This window comes from Apiospora aurea (assembly GCF_038362705.1).
Source record: "Apiospora aurea strain CBS 24483 chromosome Unknown utg000004l_segment0_segment0, whole genome shotgun sequence".
In the NCBI taxonomy this organism is placed as follows: domain Eukaryota; kingdom Fungi; phylum Ascomycota; class Sordariomycetes; order Amphisphaeriales; family Apiosporaceae; genus Apiospora; species Apiospora aurea.
This window is the reverse complement of record NW_027117391.1, coordinates 4,056,332-4,076,176: the sequence shown is the minus strand read 5'-3', so window position 1 is coordinate 4,076,176 and position 19,845 is coordinate 4,056,332. Positions and strand designations below refer to the sequence as shown.

General features: G+C 53.3%; 5 protein-coding genes across 5 annotated transcripts; 4 read left to right on the top strand and 1 right to left on the bottom strand.

Moving 5' to 3' along the window:
• Window positions 1–1,111: 1,111 nt before the first annotated feature.
• Window positions 1,112–4,115, top strand: PG986_006045 (fungal-specific transcription factor domain-containing protein; the record flags this gene model as incomplete). Its single annotated transcript, XM_066842267.1, has 3 exons — window positions 1,112–1,412; window positions 1,466–1,831; window positions 1,894–4,115. The coding sequence occupies 3 exons, from the start codon at window positions 1,112–1,114 to the stop codon at window positions 4,113–4,115; spliced, it is 2,889 nt and encodes a 962-aa protein (XP_066702129.1).
• Window positions 4,116–6,175: 2,060 nt separating this feature from the next.
• PG986_006044 (uncharacterized protein) lies at window positions 6,176–6,382 on the bottom strand (the record flags this gene model as incomplete). Its single annotated transcript, XM_066842266.1, has 1 exon — window positions 6,176–6,382. One exon carries the CDS (start codon window positions 6,380–6,382, stop codon window positions 6,176–6,178), a length of 207 nt encoding a protein of 68 aa, XP_066702128.1.
• Window positions 6,383–8,201: 1,819 nt separating this feature from the next.
• On the top strand, window positions 8,202–9,500 carry PG986_006043 (uncharacterized protein; the record flags this gene model as incomplete). Its single annotated transcript, XM_066842265.1, has 1 exon — window positions 8,202–9,500. One exon carries the CDS (start codon window positions 8,202–8,204, stop codon window positions 9,498–9,500), a length of 1,299 nt encoding a protein of 432 aa, XP_066702127.1.
• Window positions 9,501–14,218: 4,718 nt separating this feature from the next.
• Window positions 14,219–16,386, top strand: PG986_006042 (uncharacterized protein; the record flags this gene model as incomplete). The annotated part of the gene is made up of 2 exons (XM_066842264.1): window positions 14,219–14,444; window positions 14,504–16,386. 2 exons carry the CDS (start codon window positions 14,219–14,221, stop codon window positions 16,384–16,386), a joined length of 2,109 nt encoding a protein of 702 aa, XP_066702126.1.
• Window positions 16,387–17,660: 1,274 nt separating this feature from the next.
• PG986_006041 (Chromatin remodeling complex subunit) lies at window positions 17,661–19,795 on the top strand (the record flags this gene model as incomplete). Its single annotated transcript, XM_066842263.1, has 3 exons — window positions 17,661–17,977; window positions 18,030–19,631; window positions 19,750–19,795. 3 exons carry the CDS (start codon window positions 17,661–17,663, stop codon window positions 19,793–19,795), a joined length of 1,965 nt encoding a protein of 654 aa, XP_066702125.1.
• Window positions 19,796–19,845: the final 50 nt, after the last annotated feature.

The window sequence follows — 19,845 nt, the reverse complement described above, 5'->3', positions numbered from 1 at the left end:
AAAAACCAGGGCGGCGGCAAGACTGCGGAAATAGAATAAAAAAAAGGCCCCTCACCACGCAACAGCCCTCGAAGGGGATCCAATTCTCCACTTTACAAACAACACTTCTTTTGGGACTCGCCCTGCCCGCCCACCACCCCCAATCCACCTACTACTTACTACATACTGCATACCATACCCAGTCCAACGTGCGTGCAGCAGTAGTAGAAAGACTGCCAGACAGACAGCACTCAGAGAGCAGTGCGCACGAAGGCCAAGAAGCAGACAAGCATTGCCAGAGAGAAAAAGAAAGAGAAGGAGAGCGCGCAGAAAGAGGCAGACAGACAGACCAGACTCGCTCCCAGTCTCTCGCCCACTACTCTCGCATCACTCGCACAATCAGCTGTCTCCGGATCAGGCATTTTTGTTCTGTCAGTATTTTATTTTTTTTGTTGTTTTTTATTTTTCTCCTACCCTTTTCCCACTGCCACTACCTAGTTTGGACCTTGGAGCCTCACGAACTACCTTTTCATCCACCGAGCTCCATTTGGCCCCAATTCTACCCCAAAAACCACCATTCCCCTCATCACCAGAATTTTTGTTTCCATCTCCTTGCCTGCCCACTTCACCACTCTAAACCTACACAACGCCACGCCACCCACATTTGAAGCTTGTCCGAGTATCGCGATAGCATCACACATCACTGGCGACAGCGTCACCACCGCCCTCGTCCGGTATCAAGTGGAGGATTTCTTCGGGGTGATTTTTTTACTCGATCTCATCACTCTCAACCTGTCTCGGTTGACTGTGCTTAGTCGAGAAGAAGAAAGTTCGAAACCCCGGCAGGATTTGCGCGTCTTGGACGGGTATCCATCTTCTGTTCGCGACAATCCCCACTCTCGATCCTCGACGCGCGCTTGCTTTTGCATCGTTCGTGAAGGCCTCGCAGCACTCCCACGTCTCGACTAAACATCTTGTCGAGTCGAGAACGCGTCTTGGACTCGTTCTTTCGAGGGATTCCTTCCATTTCAAATAATCGGGATTGTGAGGCGGATCTACCTTGATTGACAGAACTTCTTGCTAATATTGTTATCCTCTCTTGTAGTGATCGGTAACGTCGCGTCTCCGGGATATGGACGGCTCTCAATACCCTAATGTCATAGGCACATCGGGTTCTAGCTATCCATCACCTGCTGCCATCTCGCCTCATCAGCTTCAAAACGGCCAGTTGCATCAGAACGGCCACTTGGCCCAGCACACTCTGCCGCCTCTGCAGCCCCATACCAACCCTGCTATGCACTCGGTTTACAACAGCCACCCTCATACCCCTCGAACTCCTGGTACACCTAACCCACCGACGCCTTCCAACAACATGAGCAACTACCCTCCTCCCCAGAACGGCCCGCCTCGAGGCTACCCCCAGATGATGGGCGGTTATAACCCACCCCACCAGGGCTATGGAACAACCTCCTCCATGATGCCTCAGGCCTCGGTGGCTCAATCCCACCAGCAGCCAATTGCTCCTGCGCCAGCATCGCGCCCCCTGTCTTGCGCCCTATGCCCGCTGGTGGTGTCATGCCCCAGAGCGGTATCTCTTCGCCTTACGCGCAGAGCCCCCTCATGCCACAACAGTCCATTCTGCAGGACAGCGAGCAGCCTACCCACGTGGTTGGTTCCCAAGGCCGCCGTGGTATTCTGCCCAGCGCGCCTGGTCGACCCGCTGCTCCCACTGGAGCCGGTGCCTCGAAGAACACTGTCATCCCCCAGAAGGATGCAGATGGCAAGTTCCCTTGCCCGCATTGCACTAAAACCTACCTCCATGCAAAGCATCTCAAGCGCCATCTTTTGCGCCGTAAGTACCCAAAATGCCATGCCTTTGCGCGTGCGGAAGAAGGATGCTGACATTGTAACTAGATACCGGCGACCGCCCGTACATGTGCGTGTTATGCCGCGATACGTTTTCGCGAAGCGATATCCTCAAGAGACACTTCCAGAAGTGCTCCATTAGACGAGGAAACCCTACCGGGGCGAGCCATCTGTCTCACCCCCAAGCCCACGTTAAGAAGCATGCTGCTGCTCAGCAGAAAGCCCAGGAAGGTGAAATGAACCAAATGAACGGACTTAACAGCATGCAAGGAGATAACGTTGTCCACCCTTTTGGAATGGTCCAGATGTCCGACAATATGTCAAACATGCCCAATGACCAGAACCAGCTCTCGAGATCTAGCAGCATCAGCCGTATGGATGACCAGCAGAACCGCGACCGACGCAGCATGACCAACAACGGGTCCGTCTATGGCAACGACGTTCAGGGAACCATGGCTTCCAACATCAACCCCCAGCTCGCCAGCTACCAAATGCCTCAAGGCCAAAATGGCATGCCTATGTTCGGAGGATCCAACAATCCCCAAGGGCCCATTGATTGGGCCCTGTTCCAGCCTGGTGCGCAAGATACCTACGTCAATTCGTTCCCACCTCCTAATCTTGGACAGAATCAGATCGCAACCAAAACAGACCCGCATAACGGCGAGACCGAGAGAGCCGCCCCGAACGACCTCAACGACCGATCACTCTTCTTCAACTGGGGGACCCCGCCTACTGGCAATGACCCTTACCAACACCTCTCTAATCAGATCCAAACTTTCTTCTACCCTCCTGGCACTGTCGTTACTTCACAGACGGCCGGTGTAAACGCTTACTTCTCGCCCGCAAACATTAAAGATTTCCTCGAAAAATATACTCACTTCCACGTCCATTTCTCATTTCTACACATTCCAACTTTCCGCATTCTCGATGCTTATACAGGCCTCATTGCAGGCATGTGTTGCGTTGGAGCCTGCTATTCTGACCGTGTTACACCGGCACAGGTTCGAGACATGATGAATTTCGTCAAGGTTGCTCTTGAGCGAGATTCGGGCTTCTTTTCTGGCGGAGTCCAATCGAACCCTGCTCAAAATCAACAAGGCAATGACAAGACACAGATAGAAAAGCTGCAGGCGCTCACCCTCTTGATTGCTCTATTGGTTTGGAACGGCACACCCATACAACGAGAAAGCGCGAGACACCTGTTTCCTCAAGTTGCTGACATTGCGCGGCGGTACGATCTATTGCGGGTGTCGTCTAGTTCATATCTTTACAGCGTTCTCCATCAGCCACACATGAATCTGCAGAGTATTCGCCCTGAAGATTTCGATTGGAACGTCTGGACTGAGCAAGAGCGTCGAATCCGCCTGATGCACTTGATTTACCTGTCGGATGTGTCGCACGGTCTGTACTTCAATAGCCCTCCTCAATTCGACGTGTCGGAAATGCATATCCCGTTGCCAGCTGATGATGCAGCCTGGGAGGGGCAGACCCCGATGGAATGTGCAGAAGCTCTGCACTTGTACGGATCGGAGGCCGCCAAATTGCGAAATCCCGATGGCTCTCAGCGAAGCAAACAACCCGAACTTGACCTTGCCATCAGAGCCCTGTTCCATGAGTCCTATCAGATCCATCCCGGAAGCACGAACCTGTATGGCAAGTTCATCCTTATACACGGATTGTTATCCCAAATACGTCGTGCGCAAGTGGATGGAAGTCTAGCTGCCCTCAACGGAGTCTCAACGCCATTGTCCCAAAACGATTGGGTGATGAAACCAGGCTCAGCACCACCCAGTGCTACTGGCAGCGCCAACAACAGCGGCAGAGCTACTCCAGTCTCTGGCCTGAACCAGGGGATTTCACCAGGAGCGTACAAGCCTCTCTGTACTGCGTTGGAAAAATTCAAATCAAACTGGGACATGGACATGGCCATTCAATTCCCACCATCGGTCCAAAGTCCACGGCGCTACGGTTTCTGTCGTGATGGCATTCACTTTTTCTGGCTGGCGAAGTATCTCGCAAAGAACGGAAAACATTCCGATCTTCAAATGGCCCCTGATCAGCGCATGGCTCATGTCATGCATCTGCTCAAGTCAGTTAAAAGCTGGGTGATGTCGGACGGGGCTTCCCGTCGGGAAGAGCTGGGTTCTGTTGGCGATATCGACAATGACTATGGTGTCCACGATCTTACCCTCAACATGGCAAGTCTTTTTAGGCCGTTGCCACAGGTGGTGGATTCCCCTAGCATCCCATCAGTCAAGACAGAGATGTGAACGTGGCGTCCCACTACACCTTTCGTTTCCATGGCGACTTCTTCAGCATTCGGCGGCGTTTTTTTATTTTCCTCTTGTTTCGGACGGCTTTTTGGAACAATGTTTCCATCCCTCAACTTGCATCGGACTGGCATGACGGCGGCATCTTTGCTTTGCATTTTCCCGGGCGTGGTTGCGAAAGATAGACAGGCTTTGACTTCTGCATTAGACTCGACACATAGAAAGGGCTAGGGGTTATCGTGGTTTACCCTTTGGTCAAGGGAGGTTTACGAGAGTGACGGTTCATGTTGACGGAAAGGTGGCTCCTTGGAATTTCTATGCGATTGAACTGACGAAAAAGAGCTTGTGTCGAGGGCGTTTACTCTTTGTTATCATGCGTGTATTTAACGTTCCTGTGTTTAGAAGATGGCTAAAAACCAAAAATCGATACGTATATGACCGACGACCGCAACTCCATCTGATGATGCATATAGCTACGATGTATTGTGAAAACATATCCCCGCATAGTGAGGGTAGCGAGACAGATCTGGTCGTCCGTAGGCAAACATAACAATACCGGTCTGTCCTTGCACCTAAGTTATCGGTCGGCAAAAAAAGCCTTTCTTTTCGCGTTTCTGTTACAGCTTTTTGTTGTAGCTATAACCAGGAGTCTACGTCACAAGCGCAAGTAGAAAGGCTCACGTCTTTCTCCTGCTACCCCTATACGTTTTACGCTACATGAATAAAATAAGTGCCGCATCCTGGTTACAGGTGCTGCTGCTCTACCGCCACATTGAGGTTCCACCTGTGTGTGACCAAACAAGCGGGATCGCAAGTAAGAAAAGGGCCATGAGCGCATGCAAGAAACGGGAGAGGATGCAATACAATATGTGGCTATAGATCTCACTCTCGTATTCGCGTGCAGTGGCTTGATGATACGACTGGAGGGGATTCCATGGCACGTGTCTGGTATTTGCTCACACATCTACATGGGAGTTATCTGTCTGAGTCATCATACATGTAGAGAGAGGAGCTGCAACTCTGACAAAGCAAACGCAAGATTCTGAGCGCCATGCTGGCATGACGGGTGCCATCCGGATAATATAAGAATCTGTGTTGGGCAAAAGAGACGGGGCGGGAACGATGGCCGATCATGCCCAAGCGCACACGTACGTAGGTTCACCACCACATTCTTCTTTACTTTTTCTTCCTCTTTTCGTGCGGACGGCGGGGGGAGTCCTGTAGGGCCGGCATGTAGCACGGGGAAAACGAAAAGGGCCTCATGTGCAAAGCTCACAGTCAGCAACAACATGGCCATCTGTGTGTGGCCCGGGTTGCCTGTCATGTAAGCGGTTGTGCGAGTCTAGCCCGCACGTATTTTGGGAGACCGTGCCACATGACGCTGTTGCCATCAGTTGATCAGTCGATCGGTCCCGCCGTGATGTGATGCTGGGCAGAAGCCGCGCATCGCTGGGAAGAGCCGGGCCTGCTTTGTGAGTTGCGTGATGGTATGTATCATTGCCGCCGTGAAGGAGCAAGAGGCAGCGGCTGACTGCGCGAGATGGGGGTGGAATGTGGCACTTGTCGAAGATATCTTAGGGCTATACGGTACAGCAGTAGTACTATTACTCAATAACATGCAAGCCGTCCGACTCCACGGCAGCGACCCATGGCCAATGTAGGGAGGGGGCCTTGCGCCATCGTCCTATCGAAGATGTAAAGAGATCTTTGTTCCAGCAGGCAGGCCGAGTGGTTGTTGGTTGAACAGGCTACGAAGTGGGCATGCAACATCGTTCCACAGCACCTGCAATGTGTGGGTGACAGAGGCAGCCAGCAAGCGATGGGCCGAAATTGACGAAGATGCATGGCCTGTCGGAGCCTGACAGCGAGTGGACTGGAGTTATTATGTCTGTATATATGCAATCAATCAAGGGGGGGTCCTGATTGCCGATTGTCTATGGGCGTGGGGCAGATGATTAATGAGGCTTCACCGCCTGCTGCAAGCCCCCTGTGGTGGGTAGCAACACCGCGACAGAGGGACAGAGGCTGGCTGGCTGGCCCAGTTGCCCGTCGCACACGGCTCACCGGTCTTTGCTGCTGTCGCCGGCGCGGGTGCTGCTGCTATTGCTGCTGTCTCTGTCCACCGTGACGATTCTCGGGGCCAATTGACTGAGGCGAGCCTTTTCCTCGTCGCTGGCCTTGAAGCCGTACTTGTCCTCTGCACGGTCGGACAACTGCAGGCCGACGGCGCCCCAGGCCAGCAGGCCAAGGCCTACGCCCAGGCGCATGCGGGGGGCAGGTTCCGGAACGATCTTTTTGGGTTGCAGGTTCGTGTCAGAAGTTTATAGAGGGCATTTCTAGAAGGAGTGGATGCCACTTACTGCAAGACCGACATTTGTTTCTTGTTTGCCCGCTCACCTTGCACGAAACGGTAAGGGTGGATGGGGTCGGGATTCTCGGTGAGCGTGAACGGGCGGGCTTTGTTTGTGTGAGAATCAAGGATGTGTGTGCGTGTGCGTGTGCGTGTGAGCATAAGCCAGTGGCAGGAGGAAAGGGATGGACGTGATAGGCCCCTGCAGGGACAAGACTAAGAAACGGGATGGATCAGATAGTCGGTGTGACTCTGTAACTGTGACGGAGAGGTGAGCGAGGTGCCACGGGCGGGTGTGTGGTTCTGGTCCGGGTCCAGGTCTGGGAAATCTCTCCAAGGATCTGGATAGTGTAATGACAGAGTCGATGCGACCGACCACACGGCACACGACTACAGTTACTAACCCGGTGGTAGTGGTGGGAAGGCAAAAAGAACAGTGAACCCATTGAAACGAGCAAGCGAATCACCACGTGGAGTAGGTAGAAGCCGATGGGTAGGTAGGTCTATGTAGGTGTATGCTTCTGTACATGCCGCAATGTGGGTGGGCGAAGCCGGCAAAGACCGGGCCTAGGTACACAGCCGGTCCTGTTACTGGGCCTAGTAGTATGGCCCTATCGCTACAGATCAGTGCCGTTAATGCAGGTACTTGCAGCCCCTGCCCATCTTCTCTATCCCGCCTTTTGCCCTCCGTCTCCATAAGCCCTCCCTCTCCATGGTTTCCGTGCCACGTCAAAAGAAATAGAGCGCATGAAAAGTGGAAAAGGAAGAACAGCATACACCTCACCTTCCGGGGGGATGCAGGCGAAGGAAGCCCCAAGGTTCGGGCCAGGCATCATGATGTAGACATCTCGAAGTCGGTATGCTAGGCCAGGTTTATTCACTGGAGACGGATGCCCGTAGGCAATGTACATCCAGCAACATCAACAAACATGCTTTTGCTTACCGCCTTATTGGGAACGTTCAACAGCATGCATTCCCAGCTGGCGTAAGCTTCCCTACCAACCTACCTACATCCCGTCATTGCTACCAATGAATGGCCTGCGTCCAGGTAGGCAAGTGCAAAACTGTTTTTCCTGAGGGTGAGGGAGGGAGGGAGGAGGGGGGGGAACAAAAACAAGAACCCAAAACCATTCTACCCTGGCCTAGTCGCCTATTTGATTTGAACCGAGATATCCACATCGCATGGCCGATGTGTGTCTCACCCTCACCGACAGAACGAGAATACATGCTTCTCAGCTTGTTCGAGGCTATCGTGTTGCGAAGAGGCTTGGTGCAGAAAAGCATGACTGCTTTCCAGTCTCTCCGCCACTTTGTCTCGCTTCCTCTTAAATAGACGGTCACCATCCTCCCCATCAATCCTCTCGGCCATCTAAACCCGCTGCCACCTACTGCTCTGACTGGTTTTCTTTATTATACATACATGCAATAGACTGGTTTTTTGTTATTCCTAGATTTCCTCGCTGTCGGCAGCAACTGTCTAATCGTGGGGGTAGAAGCAAAGATCGATCGTCCAACGAAACACATCTCACGGCTTTTTTTTCTTATTTTTTTCTTCTCTTTCTTTGTTTCAATATCTTCTCGGCTTACATCTATCGATCTATCTGCCTATCTGCATACCCATCTCCATCTCGGGTCCCTCCCATCCGTCGTCGGTTGGCTGCCATTGCTATTTTTGGACCCCCACCACCCCTTTGGACGAAAAACAGGGCGCCCACCTCATTTTAATTCCGAGACTCATGGAGGCCCTACCAGTCGAGCTGCTGCGGCTCATCTACAGCTACTGCGATTCCCCTTCGACCAGGGCACTTCGCGAGGTCAACTCCACCCTGGCCAATGTGGGATACGAATACCTGCTGCCACCCAGCTTCACGGTCCTGAGCTATCGCAATGACATAGACCGGCTTCACAACATCGCCTTGCACCACCAGCTGCGGGGCAGTATCGAGACTGTGGTCATAAATCTCTCCGACTTGGACGACTACGATGCCAGGCATGCCGCCTACGGCAGGCATTTCCTGCAGCTCCCCGAGGACCGCTCCGACGTGCTCAGTGCTGCCTTTGTCGAGTTCGAGAAGATCAAACACGGGCGCAAGTCGATGGCCCAGTTCCATACGCGCCGCGATGATCTTCGGGAGGCCCTTTCATCCCTTCCCAATCTGAAGCACGTCGAGGTCACCTTCACCCAGTGCCCCCTCGACAACCAGGTTCTGCGCGAGGTCTACGAGGTGCCAGGCTGCAGGAGGATGAACCGGGCGGCCGCCTACCAAAACCTGGAGGCCATCATCTTCGCTTTACACAGCGTACGGCTCTCCTCCTTCTCAGTCGACCGATTTCCCTTGGAGATCTTCAAAATTCCCGACCAGCGCAGGCACTGGTTCACTCACGCACAGTCGTTCGCAAGCTTGTCACGCCTTAACCTAACCATAGACCCCTCGGGCTTACAGGGCCCGGCCTCGGCGGTCAAGGCTGTCAACGGTTTAGGATACCTGCTTCAGTTGCCCAAGAACTTGCAACATCTCAAACTTGCCTTCCACCCGTACAACAGCTGGGACTCCAAATTCGTCCTCTCCTTCCGAGACATGCTCAATGGTTTCCGGTACTCTCAGCTGACGGACCTGACACTGGAAGGTGTCTCATGCGAGGAAGAGGATCTTCGGGATTTCTTGGCTCTGCATGCTTCGACTCTGGAGCGTCTGCGTCTTGGTGGACGTGGGCTGGCGAAGCCCTTCTCGGCCTCGACTGGAGGAGTTCATCTGCACGAAGGAACATTCAAATCGTTGTTTACCGCACTGCGGACCAAGATGTCGAAGTTGGAACGGATACACCTGGAGGGCATCTTTGAGTGCGAGCCCCACGGCTTCTCATCCCACGAATCTTATAATTTTTATCCCCTAACGGATGAGTCCTGGGAGCCGGTACCGCGGCCCGGCTGGGTTCGCGCCTCGCGAAAGACCATTAGCTGCCAGCCATTCGAAGAGTACATCCTCCTCGGAGGGATGTACCCCGGAACTCTTTTGGCCCAGCAGGACGACTAATGGAAGTCGGCTGGTCATGGCCAGGTGCTGCACGTGAGTATCGTACCTATGAAGCTCGAGGGATGAGGTGGAGAGGAGGGTCTCTTGGGTCGCTCGGCATGGACATAGCTGAGAAAGGATTGAGCATGTCGCCGAGGCGAGGTGCCGGTGCCGAGACGCACCTCACGGGCGGATGATTAGATGTGGTATGGACACAGCCGACTCTCAATTCTTGATGGTGTCAAGCGGAGTTCTTTTTTTCTTCTTCCCCTTTTTATGGCGCCCAATATACCCTCCTCTGGTTTCCTGTACAACTACATACCTGGAAGCATGGCAATCAGGCGTTATCTTTATCCTTTTGACGGTTCCATCTTGGACGGCTCTGTGGCGCACTTTCGCAGTCGGATGCATTTACGCATTATTTTGCCGCGTGGGTGCTAAATAGGAACATGATATCATCGAATTTGAAGTATGAAAAGGAATGTTTTTTGACACAAATTATTGACGACCAGTGCCACTGTTGATTATAAGCCATTGTTTCTGGGGCGATGTATGTCACTGTTACAATATCAAGGGCTATCTTGAGTGCCACTCATCCATATCCGTGCCGCCACATCACTGGCGTATATTCTCTACTGGACCCCTAATAAGGATTGACTCCGTTGGTGACATGGGGGGGCTGTTTGTTGGGAGGCATAGCTGACCAACCAACACACTGTACACTGTACGATGAACGCGGCTGTCTGTATAGTAATTACTACCCATAACACACGAGGAACCCGATCTCTTAGTATGCAATGCAGTCCACATCCGAAGTAAAGCGAGGCGAGTATTTCAATCCAGGACCCCATAAGGGTCGTGTCAATCCGCATGAATGTTTATTCCGTCAAGTTTATCGGCCATCCCTTAGTGTCAACTACTAGGGAAACTTGACAGCATGAGACATATTGACAAGACATATTGCATTTGCTCTAGATACTGGCCCGTTTTCTCTATCCGCATTTGCGGAGCTGAAGACTGATTGGCGCTTTTTTTCTCCTTCTTCGGTAATAGCTTTATGGATTTCATTCTCTCCGGTGCAAAAGAAATCCGAATGAGATTCGTTACTTAGGTAAGTAGTAGGTATCGTGGGCCGGGACCCTCGGGACCTCCGCTTTTTTGTTCCATTCTGTTGATTATCTTTGTCTTCCAACCCCATCTGCCCATAACCCATAATGGTCAAAAACCTCCGTCGGCCATGACGATGGACGATGATGTGGCCGCGTAACCGAGCATGGTGGCTAGCCGGCAAGGTGTTGAACCTTGCGCTCCGTTGCTAGATAAGTATACGCAAATAGAGCGAAAAGCAACGCAAAACTGGGAATTTCACGCGTTCAGCGTTGCATGTCCATGCTGATCAGTAGGCTTCGAGACTGGGGTGATCTTCAGGGTACAATAATGGCCTCGACTATGGTCCAGGTACAGGAGACAAGCAGGAGAAGAAGCAAAAGCAGAGACAGAAAAGGAACCAGACCGCCGAAGAGAGCATAGCGCGTGATGATTAAGTACATCTATGTATGTAGGTACTTTAGAGTGGCTCAGAGGTTCGCATTTTGCAGCACCTCCACTTTTGGGTTGTGGGTTTCACCGGTGCATTGCATCCTTTTCAGAGGTCAGCACCACTGTAAGTAAGTTGGACCGGTATGCGTTTCTGGGGTAGACCTTGTTGGAAAGAACAGAGCCGCTTCAGCGCGCGTGTTTGGGCGTTTGTGCTTGCGGCCGTCTGTCTGGATTGTGGGTTGGTGAGGATTGTGGGCTCCAATCCAATTGATGGCATCATCCATGGCGGCATGGTCTGTGTGTGCATCTCGCTCGCGCCCCCTTCCCGGCGAGATTGCAGGCCGGGAGTTTGCTGAACCCGTGGATCTAAGACGTGTTTCTAAACAACAACGTCGTAGTACGGCTGCAACCTTGGAGTGGAAAGGGCATGCCTCCGGACCGGAATGTCGTATCACGATGCACCCCAAGATGGTGCACCTCTGGATCCATTGGTCCAATGTTTATTGTTGTTGTTGGGCAAGTCTAGGCAAGGTGATATGTAAGTGTGCAAGCAAGAGCTTCGTATGGATGCATCTTGCTCGCTTCATGTTGCCGTAAGCTACCGGCATATGTACACTACTAATGTGAAGTAGATCGTTCCTACGAACAAGCTCACATCCTTCTTCTCCATTGCGGAATGGGAAGATCTTGCCAAGAATGCAGGATAGGGGAGCCCTGCTGGTGCACCACACTTGCAAGGTACCGTTGACACCCCATTTGGCTTTCGTGAATGTCCTCTTTCGGTGGTTTTTTTTTTTTTTTTCTTTTTTTTTCCCTTCTTGTTTCTTCTCAATGCATGTCTCCCTGTTCTTTTCCTTGTCTCAGATACGGGGAATACAAACGAGAAGGTCTTTTTTTTCCGTTGGTCATGTAGCGGGGAAGGAGACCACTACAGATCACACGAGTTATGTATGTCGCGTGCGATGAAAAGGGGATAGATTGTGTATGGTATGTATGTAAGTGCGTAAGTGATAAGTAAGTACTTAACATCAATCTGTATCAATGCATGTGTGTGTGGGGGGAGGTCAAAAGCAACAGCGAATGAAACTAAGCTCCCATCTGGCTGGCCGAGAGCGAATAAAAACATAATGATCCTGAGACACAAAGAGACGCCTTCGCGCGTTTCTCGAGATGAGCAACTTCGAGTTGTCCTACAACCTGTAATGTAAAATCGGCGGAGATACGCCTGGTCGTTCCAGCTCATTGGCTGTTCACATGGCGGGCATCACTTGACCCGACTGCTCGTATCGATGCGATGGTACGGTACATTGGCTGCCCGGATGATGGGAACGATCTTACGATCGACTCGAGTCTCTTATTTCTCATACCCATCTATCCACAGGCAAAGGACGGCCGAAAGTGACTGCTAGTCTAGATGCAAGTCGTGCCGACATTGATGTAAGCGAGCCTGTATGAACTCAGGAGTTCGCCAGTACAGTTTGAACTCAACAAAGTTTCGGCAAACTCTCTGATGCGGAATCATTTCACATTCCCAGCCCCTATCGTAAATGCAGGTAAGTAAGTGTACATGAATTACCTATCATTGGGGGGTACAGCTCATCGAGTCATCAGTGTCCCTCTTTTAGCCTGTCATCTGAAACTTTTGTGCAGCCCCAGCTGGTGTCTAGGTATTTTTCTTCTCCGTCATTTTTTTTCTTTTTCTTTTTTTTCTCTCTCTCTCTTCTGCAATCCCCACATCGGGTACGGTTCGCTGAGTGGGAGGGAGTGTGTGAGTGAGTGAGTGAGTGAGTGAGTGTGTGTGTGAATTGGAGGAGCTGGCCAGGTCTAATTGCTGCAAAACGAACGGGCCTAGGCACCTAGTCCTTTTAGCTGCTGCGAGGTGGGCCTGCCCATCTATTTGGCACGCACACAGCCCCACCCCACTCCCCTACCTTAATTGTTTGTGCTGCCATCCCCCCCTGTCGCGCCTCGTTCCTGGGTCTAATTTTTTAATTCATCATGGCCGATTTGATTGGGCCAGGCGCAACCACATCAACGAAACAAGAAATAAGGGCCCCGTTCGCCAAAACCCGTCATCCTCCATCCTCTATCCACAAGGCACAAGGGTACCAAGGGTGCCCCTCCCTGTCTGAGCCTACTGCGACTTGTACGATATATGTAGACACCGTCGGTACATTAGTAGGACGGGCAACACCAGCCTGGATGGATGGAGCGTATATGTATTGCTTCTGCTGTTTTGCACGCGTAGGAGTGCACCATTGATTGTCTGGGTCATTCTTGGCCCTCCTGCTATGACTGCCGAACACATGACAAAACCGGCAATGTACTACCTAGCGCCTGGCAGTCTGGATGCACGCGAACCCCGAGTGGTGGCGGTGGATGCTGGCAGTCAGCAGGTGAGGCGTGGATGGTGGATGGTGGATGGGTTGGCATGAGCAACATATGAGAAAGAGAGAGAGAAACCGAGACAGCGCGGTCCTTTTGATTGTCATTAATCTTTCGCTGGGGCCGGGCTAGGCTGGGGGGGCTGGCCGCTGCGCTACGGCGACACCCAACGGCAAAGCTTTTTCCAGGCTGGAGCCCAGTGCTGGCTAGCAAAGGCCGTCAGTGTGTAATGAATGTACCTACCTACCGACCTGGTGAGAGGCATCTACGTTTGTTTAAGTAAAAGAAAACCTGGACTTGCTCCTCCATGTTCGGCCTCCATCGAACGTTCGGCAATGCCACATGCAACACACATCCACGTACTTCCCTTGCCTTGGCGGCGTGCAGCTGCAGCCTTCCGTCTTTCCCATCCCATCCCTCCTCTCCATTGATCCTTCCTCCAAATCCAACCCACTCGGCCTCGCACAGCATCCCAGCATCCCACCCCCCCCTTGCGCTTTCCTTGTCTACATACTTACTAGGGCGCAGGCCCAGTCAAAACGTCACTCCTGCGAATCCGGCTTTCTTCCAATCCTTCGCTGTTCCCCTCCTCCCAAACAACGAGGCACGATTCTTGCTCTTCTTCCTGTCCACATTGGGGGCCGGCCCGGGGCTTACTCAAATACCAGCGCTGCAAATTTCACACGACCCATCGATCTATAACACCCGGAAGCAGCAGCTCCCCTCTATTACACCGTGCCGCCGTGGCCACGCCAACATAGCTTGCCGGGCACTTGTCGCCATTGTCGCCCGCCTACGATTCAGACCCTATCACTATGCAGCGGGTTTCGGCCCTGCTGCCGTCCTGGGGGGATCGGTCGTCGAGGAGTAGTGCAGGTTCGACAGGAAAGAACAGTCTCGACAAGGTCCGCGGATGGGCGGACATAATCCCCTCCCCAAACAACCGGCTCAGCGGCTCACGCTATGGACGTGAGGCTTTCTGGGCCGGCACTCTGGACAAGGAATGCGAGAAGGCCGCGCGCATTCTCCAGGCTTTTTGCCGTACGATAGACCGCCGCTTCTAGCTCTGGGAGTCAACCACTAATGTGTTGTGTGATTAGGCGAGGGCCTCGTGGCACCCGACGACCGCCCTAGCAGCCCTACGACGACGTCGAGCAACCAAACAACGAGCCAAGTGTTGAAGAAGATACCTCCGCGAATAATACAAAATGCCGTGGGCTTGGCCGTATTCACTTCGATGCGCTCCGGATTATGGTCGTCGACTGGCTCCGGCGGCAGTGGCATTCTCATAGCTCGCAAGTCGGATGGTACCTGGTCGCCTCCATCTGGCCTAATCCTTCAAACAGCGACCCTCGGTTTCCTCCTCGGTGTCGACGTGTACGACTGCGTCGTGGTCATCAACACCTTCACCATGTTAGAAGCTATGGGCCGACCAAAAGTGGTCCTCGGGACGGACGTTGCGATGACGACCGGGCCGCTGGTCTCGTTAGGCCTCTGGGAAAACGAGATCAGATGTACAGATTTGAGCGACACAGTGTTCACTTACGTGAGGTCAAAAGGGCAGCTGGCAGAGGTCAAGCTGGAAGGAACAGTACTGAATGAGAGAACCGACGAGAACGAACGATTCTATGGAAACCCTTTCAGTGTTCCCAAGATTCTGGCCGGTGATGTGAATCAAAGCCTACCGCAACTCAGGCCTTTGACGGAAATGCTAAAGGCCGCCGAGGGCCGCACAGATTTCGATCACAGTTTACTAGAACAGCTATCTGCCCACCCCACGCCTAGCGATGCAAGCATTGACTCGTCAAGTAGCACCTCCTCCCTTGCACCATTGTTTGGCATTCCAGACATGGACGACCCCGACCCTTATGGGGTCTTGGCTCTGGAATCGGCAGGATTGGAGATCCGTGAGGCGGGTAGCAGGCTAAGGCCAGACAGCAGTCAATTCGAGTTCTGTCCAAGTCCCTCGAGCTCAGTCTTCCCAAGGGCCGGTCGTCATAGTGTTGACACCTACTCGTTGACGAGGAGCAACAGGGGCAGCTACATGTCGAACAGGACCATGACTACCGAGCGCAGCCACCTAACAGATGCCCAGACGCAGACTGAGGTCAACACACCCAACACAACTCCAAGTCCCGAACAGAGCGAAGATGGGCACCAGATCAACTCGAGCTCGGACGCCAAGGAACCAGAGGTACCCAAGGAGCCGGAGGAGGTTGACTACACGAAGATTGACATCAGTGCTCTTCGAAAGCTATCGGCTTTTCCGGATCTTGACGAACCCATGGTCATGACGACGAGCCCCATAAAGGAAGAAAGCCTTGATATGCATGCCAACGACCACGGTAGCCAGACTTCGACGGCACGGTCAGAGACGGAAAACGGAGCTGATGCCGACGACGAGGATGATGAGGACGACCAGGACGACAGTGATGAGGACGTCGAAGACGAAGAATTCGAAGATGCGGAGGAACCCGTTGTGTACGAAGTTGCAACGGCCCAGCCGCCTCGGATGGCCATTGTCGCTTCCCAAGCTGTCCAGGTGAAGGGTTCCGTGGTGACCATCCCACGGCGAGTGCCTCCACCACTGCCCGCTCGCAGTTCTGCACGGCTGTCTCGCCAGAACAAGTCGGACTTTGGCGACGCCAGCCCAGTCAATATGGTGGGCAGTCCACTTCGACAAGAATTCGACCTGGACCAAGCAGCCGATGAGGCTGCAACCCCCAAAGCAGACGAAAAGTTTGCTCTCCCGCTGTCTGCACCCAGTAGCCCTGCTCAGGCTGAGGGACTGCCTCTGGCGGTAACAGGAGGCACTGCGGTCAAAAGTGCAGTAACAACACCTTCTGAGACATCCGAGAAGAGCGACTATACGTCGCGACCTGCTAGCAACACTCTACCGGAGAATGCCGAAGAAGCTGCGCTGGCTCCGGCCAAGGAGGCCCAGCACGAATCGAGAACGGAAGCAGCTGTTCTGACGGCCTAACGGCGTGTAGATATATGATTTGTTCATTTTGTTCAGCTTCCGAAAAATTATGAGAAACGGACACTGGCGTTTGGGACTGGTACTAACCATGATGCGTTTTGGAGGGGCGGGACCAGGCTGCTGCATGGCGGGCGAAGCTCACTCACTGACCAGATGAGGCGAATCAAGGAAGGGAGGGGGGCACATTCTCTATAGTTTCGCCATTTGGAGGCAAGGGCTGGCATCATGAACCGGAGGAAGAGGACCAGAGTTCTCCTATGCTTTTTTTTTTTTTTTTTTAATTTTCAGGACGGAATACCCCTTTAGCAAATCTAATTAACTAGATAATCACCTGTACATAATTAACTCGAGACGCAATGTTCTGATGCCCACGGAACGGTTCACCACGATGTCCACTGCTCCACAGAGACCACATAACCAAGAAGACTGTCAAGAACTCCATAGTTCCACTAGAACGAACACTCTCTGGTGGCCCATATGTTGGTTTGGTAAACCCCAGCGATCTATGATCGACCAAGTCGTACCATGATGGTGGTTACTTACATGGTACTTTAGGTAAGCGGCATGTATAGAAGGGTTGGCACCGCCACGAAAGACCGCAAGCCACATTAGTGCTCGCAGTGGCTGGGAGACGCCCGGACCCTATTGTGGCCAATCCCTACTTTGCTTGCTTGTTGCTAGTTACCAAAGTGTATGTACCCATGTACTTTGCACCACCACACACAGCCAATTCGCGACAAGCGACAAGCGCCAACCGGCTTTCCACTTCGCGACGTGACGTGACAAGGCTGAGAATCCCATCTACGGCAACGGCAACACCACGCGCTCACATACATCACGCTTGGTATCTGCGTGTACCAAGTTGACACAACCAATCCCGCATCTTCTAACGCGCCCAGCTCCAACGCGCACAATCGGAATCCGGCCTCAGCCGCACTGGCCTTTTCGAAATTTCGACAAAAGCTCCCACGAACCTTGGTTCCCAATTACAGACCCCAACTAGCCGGTACGTGGCTGGTCGCGCCCGAGTTCAAGAGTCAGACTCGCGCATACTCAGCTACAGCTCTGCAGCTCTACCGATAGACCACCACTGCGACTACGGTTCCGGAGGGCCCATCCTCGGAAAGGATTCGTATAGAGAAAGGTGCAGGGCGTACCACCTACCGTAGACTTTGCGCGACGAACGTGTTTTCTATACCTGACAAGATCGGACCCGACCACTCTCGTGCCGCGCTTCCGTGGACGCATAAGGGGCATATTCCAGAGCCAGCAACATGTCGGGCCAGCAGGGCAAATGGAAGGAGGAGCAGGTCCTCGTGATCTGCCCCGGCAGTCAGACTACCCTTGCCCAACTGGGCTGCAATGAGCTTACACTGCCTTCGCATCGTCTCCCCACCCGCATGTTCAAGGACCCGGACACCGATGACTACCTTCCCTACCATACGTACAAGCGGAAGAAGGCCACTGCCGCCGCGAATGGTGGCGGCGACGCAGCCAAGCCCGAAGATGACGATGAGTTTGAGTACGTCGAGGACCGAGACTCGAGCGAGGGCGCCATTTACCCCATCCAGAGAGGCCGCATCGTCAATATGTCGGCCTTTTTTGGCATTCCTTGACCACGTTCACCAACTTCTCACGACAAGTTATCATAATACCCCCATAGTGCTGATGGCCTCGCCGCAGTGGACTCGCGGCGACAATGAAATTATTGCGAGGTTCATATTCGAGAAGACCAAGACGCCGGCTCTATGCTTGATGCATAGCGCATATGCTGCGCAGTATGGCCTCAAGTGGCTCAACATGACAGTCGTCGACATTGGCTACGAGAAGATGGACGTTTCCTGTATCTGGGACAGCAACTTGGTCGCTCACAAGAGCCTGGACTACTTCACACCCGGCTTGGAGGCGGGCAGCAACGTCTTGACCAAGAAGTTGCACGGGCTGCTGAAGGACAAGGGCTTCACTCTGGACATGTGTGAACAGCTGAAAAAGTCCCCCCTTGCCGAAGTTTTGCCTTACGTCGCGACTGCCAAGAATTGTATGGAGCTTCCTGACGAGGACGTCGCCGCCGAGGCCTCGGCTCAATTCGCGGTCGAGGCACCAAGAATCAACGAGCCCACGATAGCGGCTTCCAGTAATGCCGTAGATGCCGAGAATGGAATCGACGACAAAGTAGCGGACGAGGGTGTTCTTGACGTGGCCAATATCGTTACGAGCGGCAACACACGAGAGTTCCTCGCCAAGAAGGAGAAGGAGAAGGCCGAGAGAGCCAAGGCAAAGCACCGCAAGGCTCAAGAAGCCGAAGCGGCCGCCAACAGACCCGCCCGCTTGCCCAACGCCAAGCGCAAGACAAACCTGTTCCACTATGAAGAGACGGTCCACGAGGATGTGCAAGTCCCGCTCTCCAATGGTGCACCCAAACCAGAGTCTGCGGCCCCGCCTGCGACCAACGGAGATGGGGCAGCCGCGGCCGAGCCGATGCCCAAGGTGGAAGGGGACGCCGCCGCCGCTCCCGCGCCTCCTGCACCCACGGCCGAGACAGTCACGGACGTCTTGCCTTTTGCCCCTGAGGCAACCAGCTCCGTAACGGAGCGACGGACCAAACGTATCCGCAAAGACATTGAGGTGGGACTGGAGAGATTCCTCTTTGTTGAGCGCGAGTACATCGACCAGGTTGCCAGACTCATCTACAATACCATTCAGAGCATACCCGAGTTGAGCAAACGACCGGATTGCTGGAACAACATTGTGTTTGTAGGCAATGGAAGCAGGTTGCGAGGCCTCAAAGAAAACGTTCTACAGACGTTAATATCACACTATCTCATCTCCCCCAGCACTGCCACCATGTTCACATCAGAGCTTCCCTCTAATATGGCTACCCCGACTGGTACCGGATCGCAGACCCCTACGGGTTCCACGAGTGGTTCGCTTCCTCTGGGTCAGATGCCTCTGCCTACAACCAGCTCCGTCAACCCCTTGCTGCAAGCCGCTACGACCGCTTCGCTTGGTGTCCCAGGTACTGCCACAGCGGACGCGCATGCCTCCCACCAGTCGCACGCCCAGACGCCGACCAGCATCAAGCTGGCCCAGCTGCCAAACTATCTGCAGGATTGGAGCAAAGCCGGCTATGAAGAGGCGCACTTCCTGGGCGCACTTGTCGCCGGTCGCCTCGTGTACTGCGTGCATCCTGGTAACGACATGCAAGATGCTCAGCGTCTCTCGAGTCTCAGCCGGGTCGATTATAAGTAAGTTTGAATATCTCCTACAGGTCCGAACAACATCAACAACAACGCCCTTTACGCCACCTACCTACCCATTCGTACATCATGAACACGAGAGCGTATTGCTAACAACAAATTGCAGCGAGCATGGCCCCAAGGCGATTCGAAAGCATTGCTTGATGCCTTAAGCCAAACTGGTCGAACTGTGTTGGAAATGATCTTCCAAGTGTTGTTACCA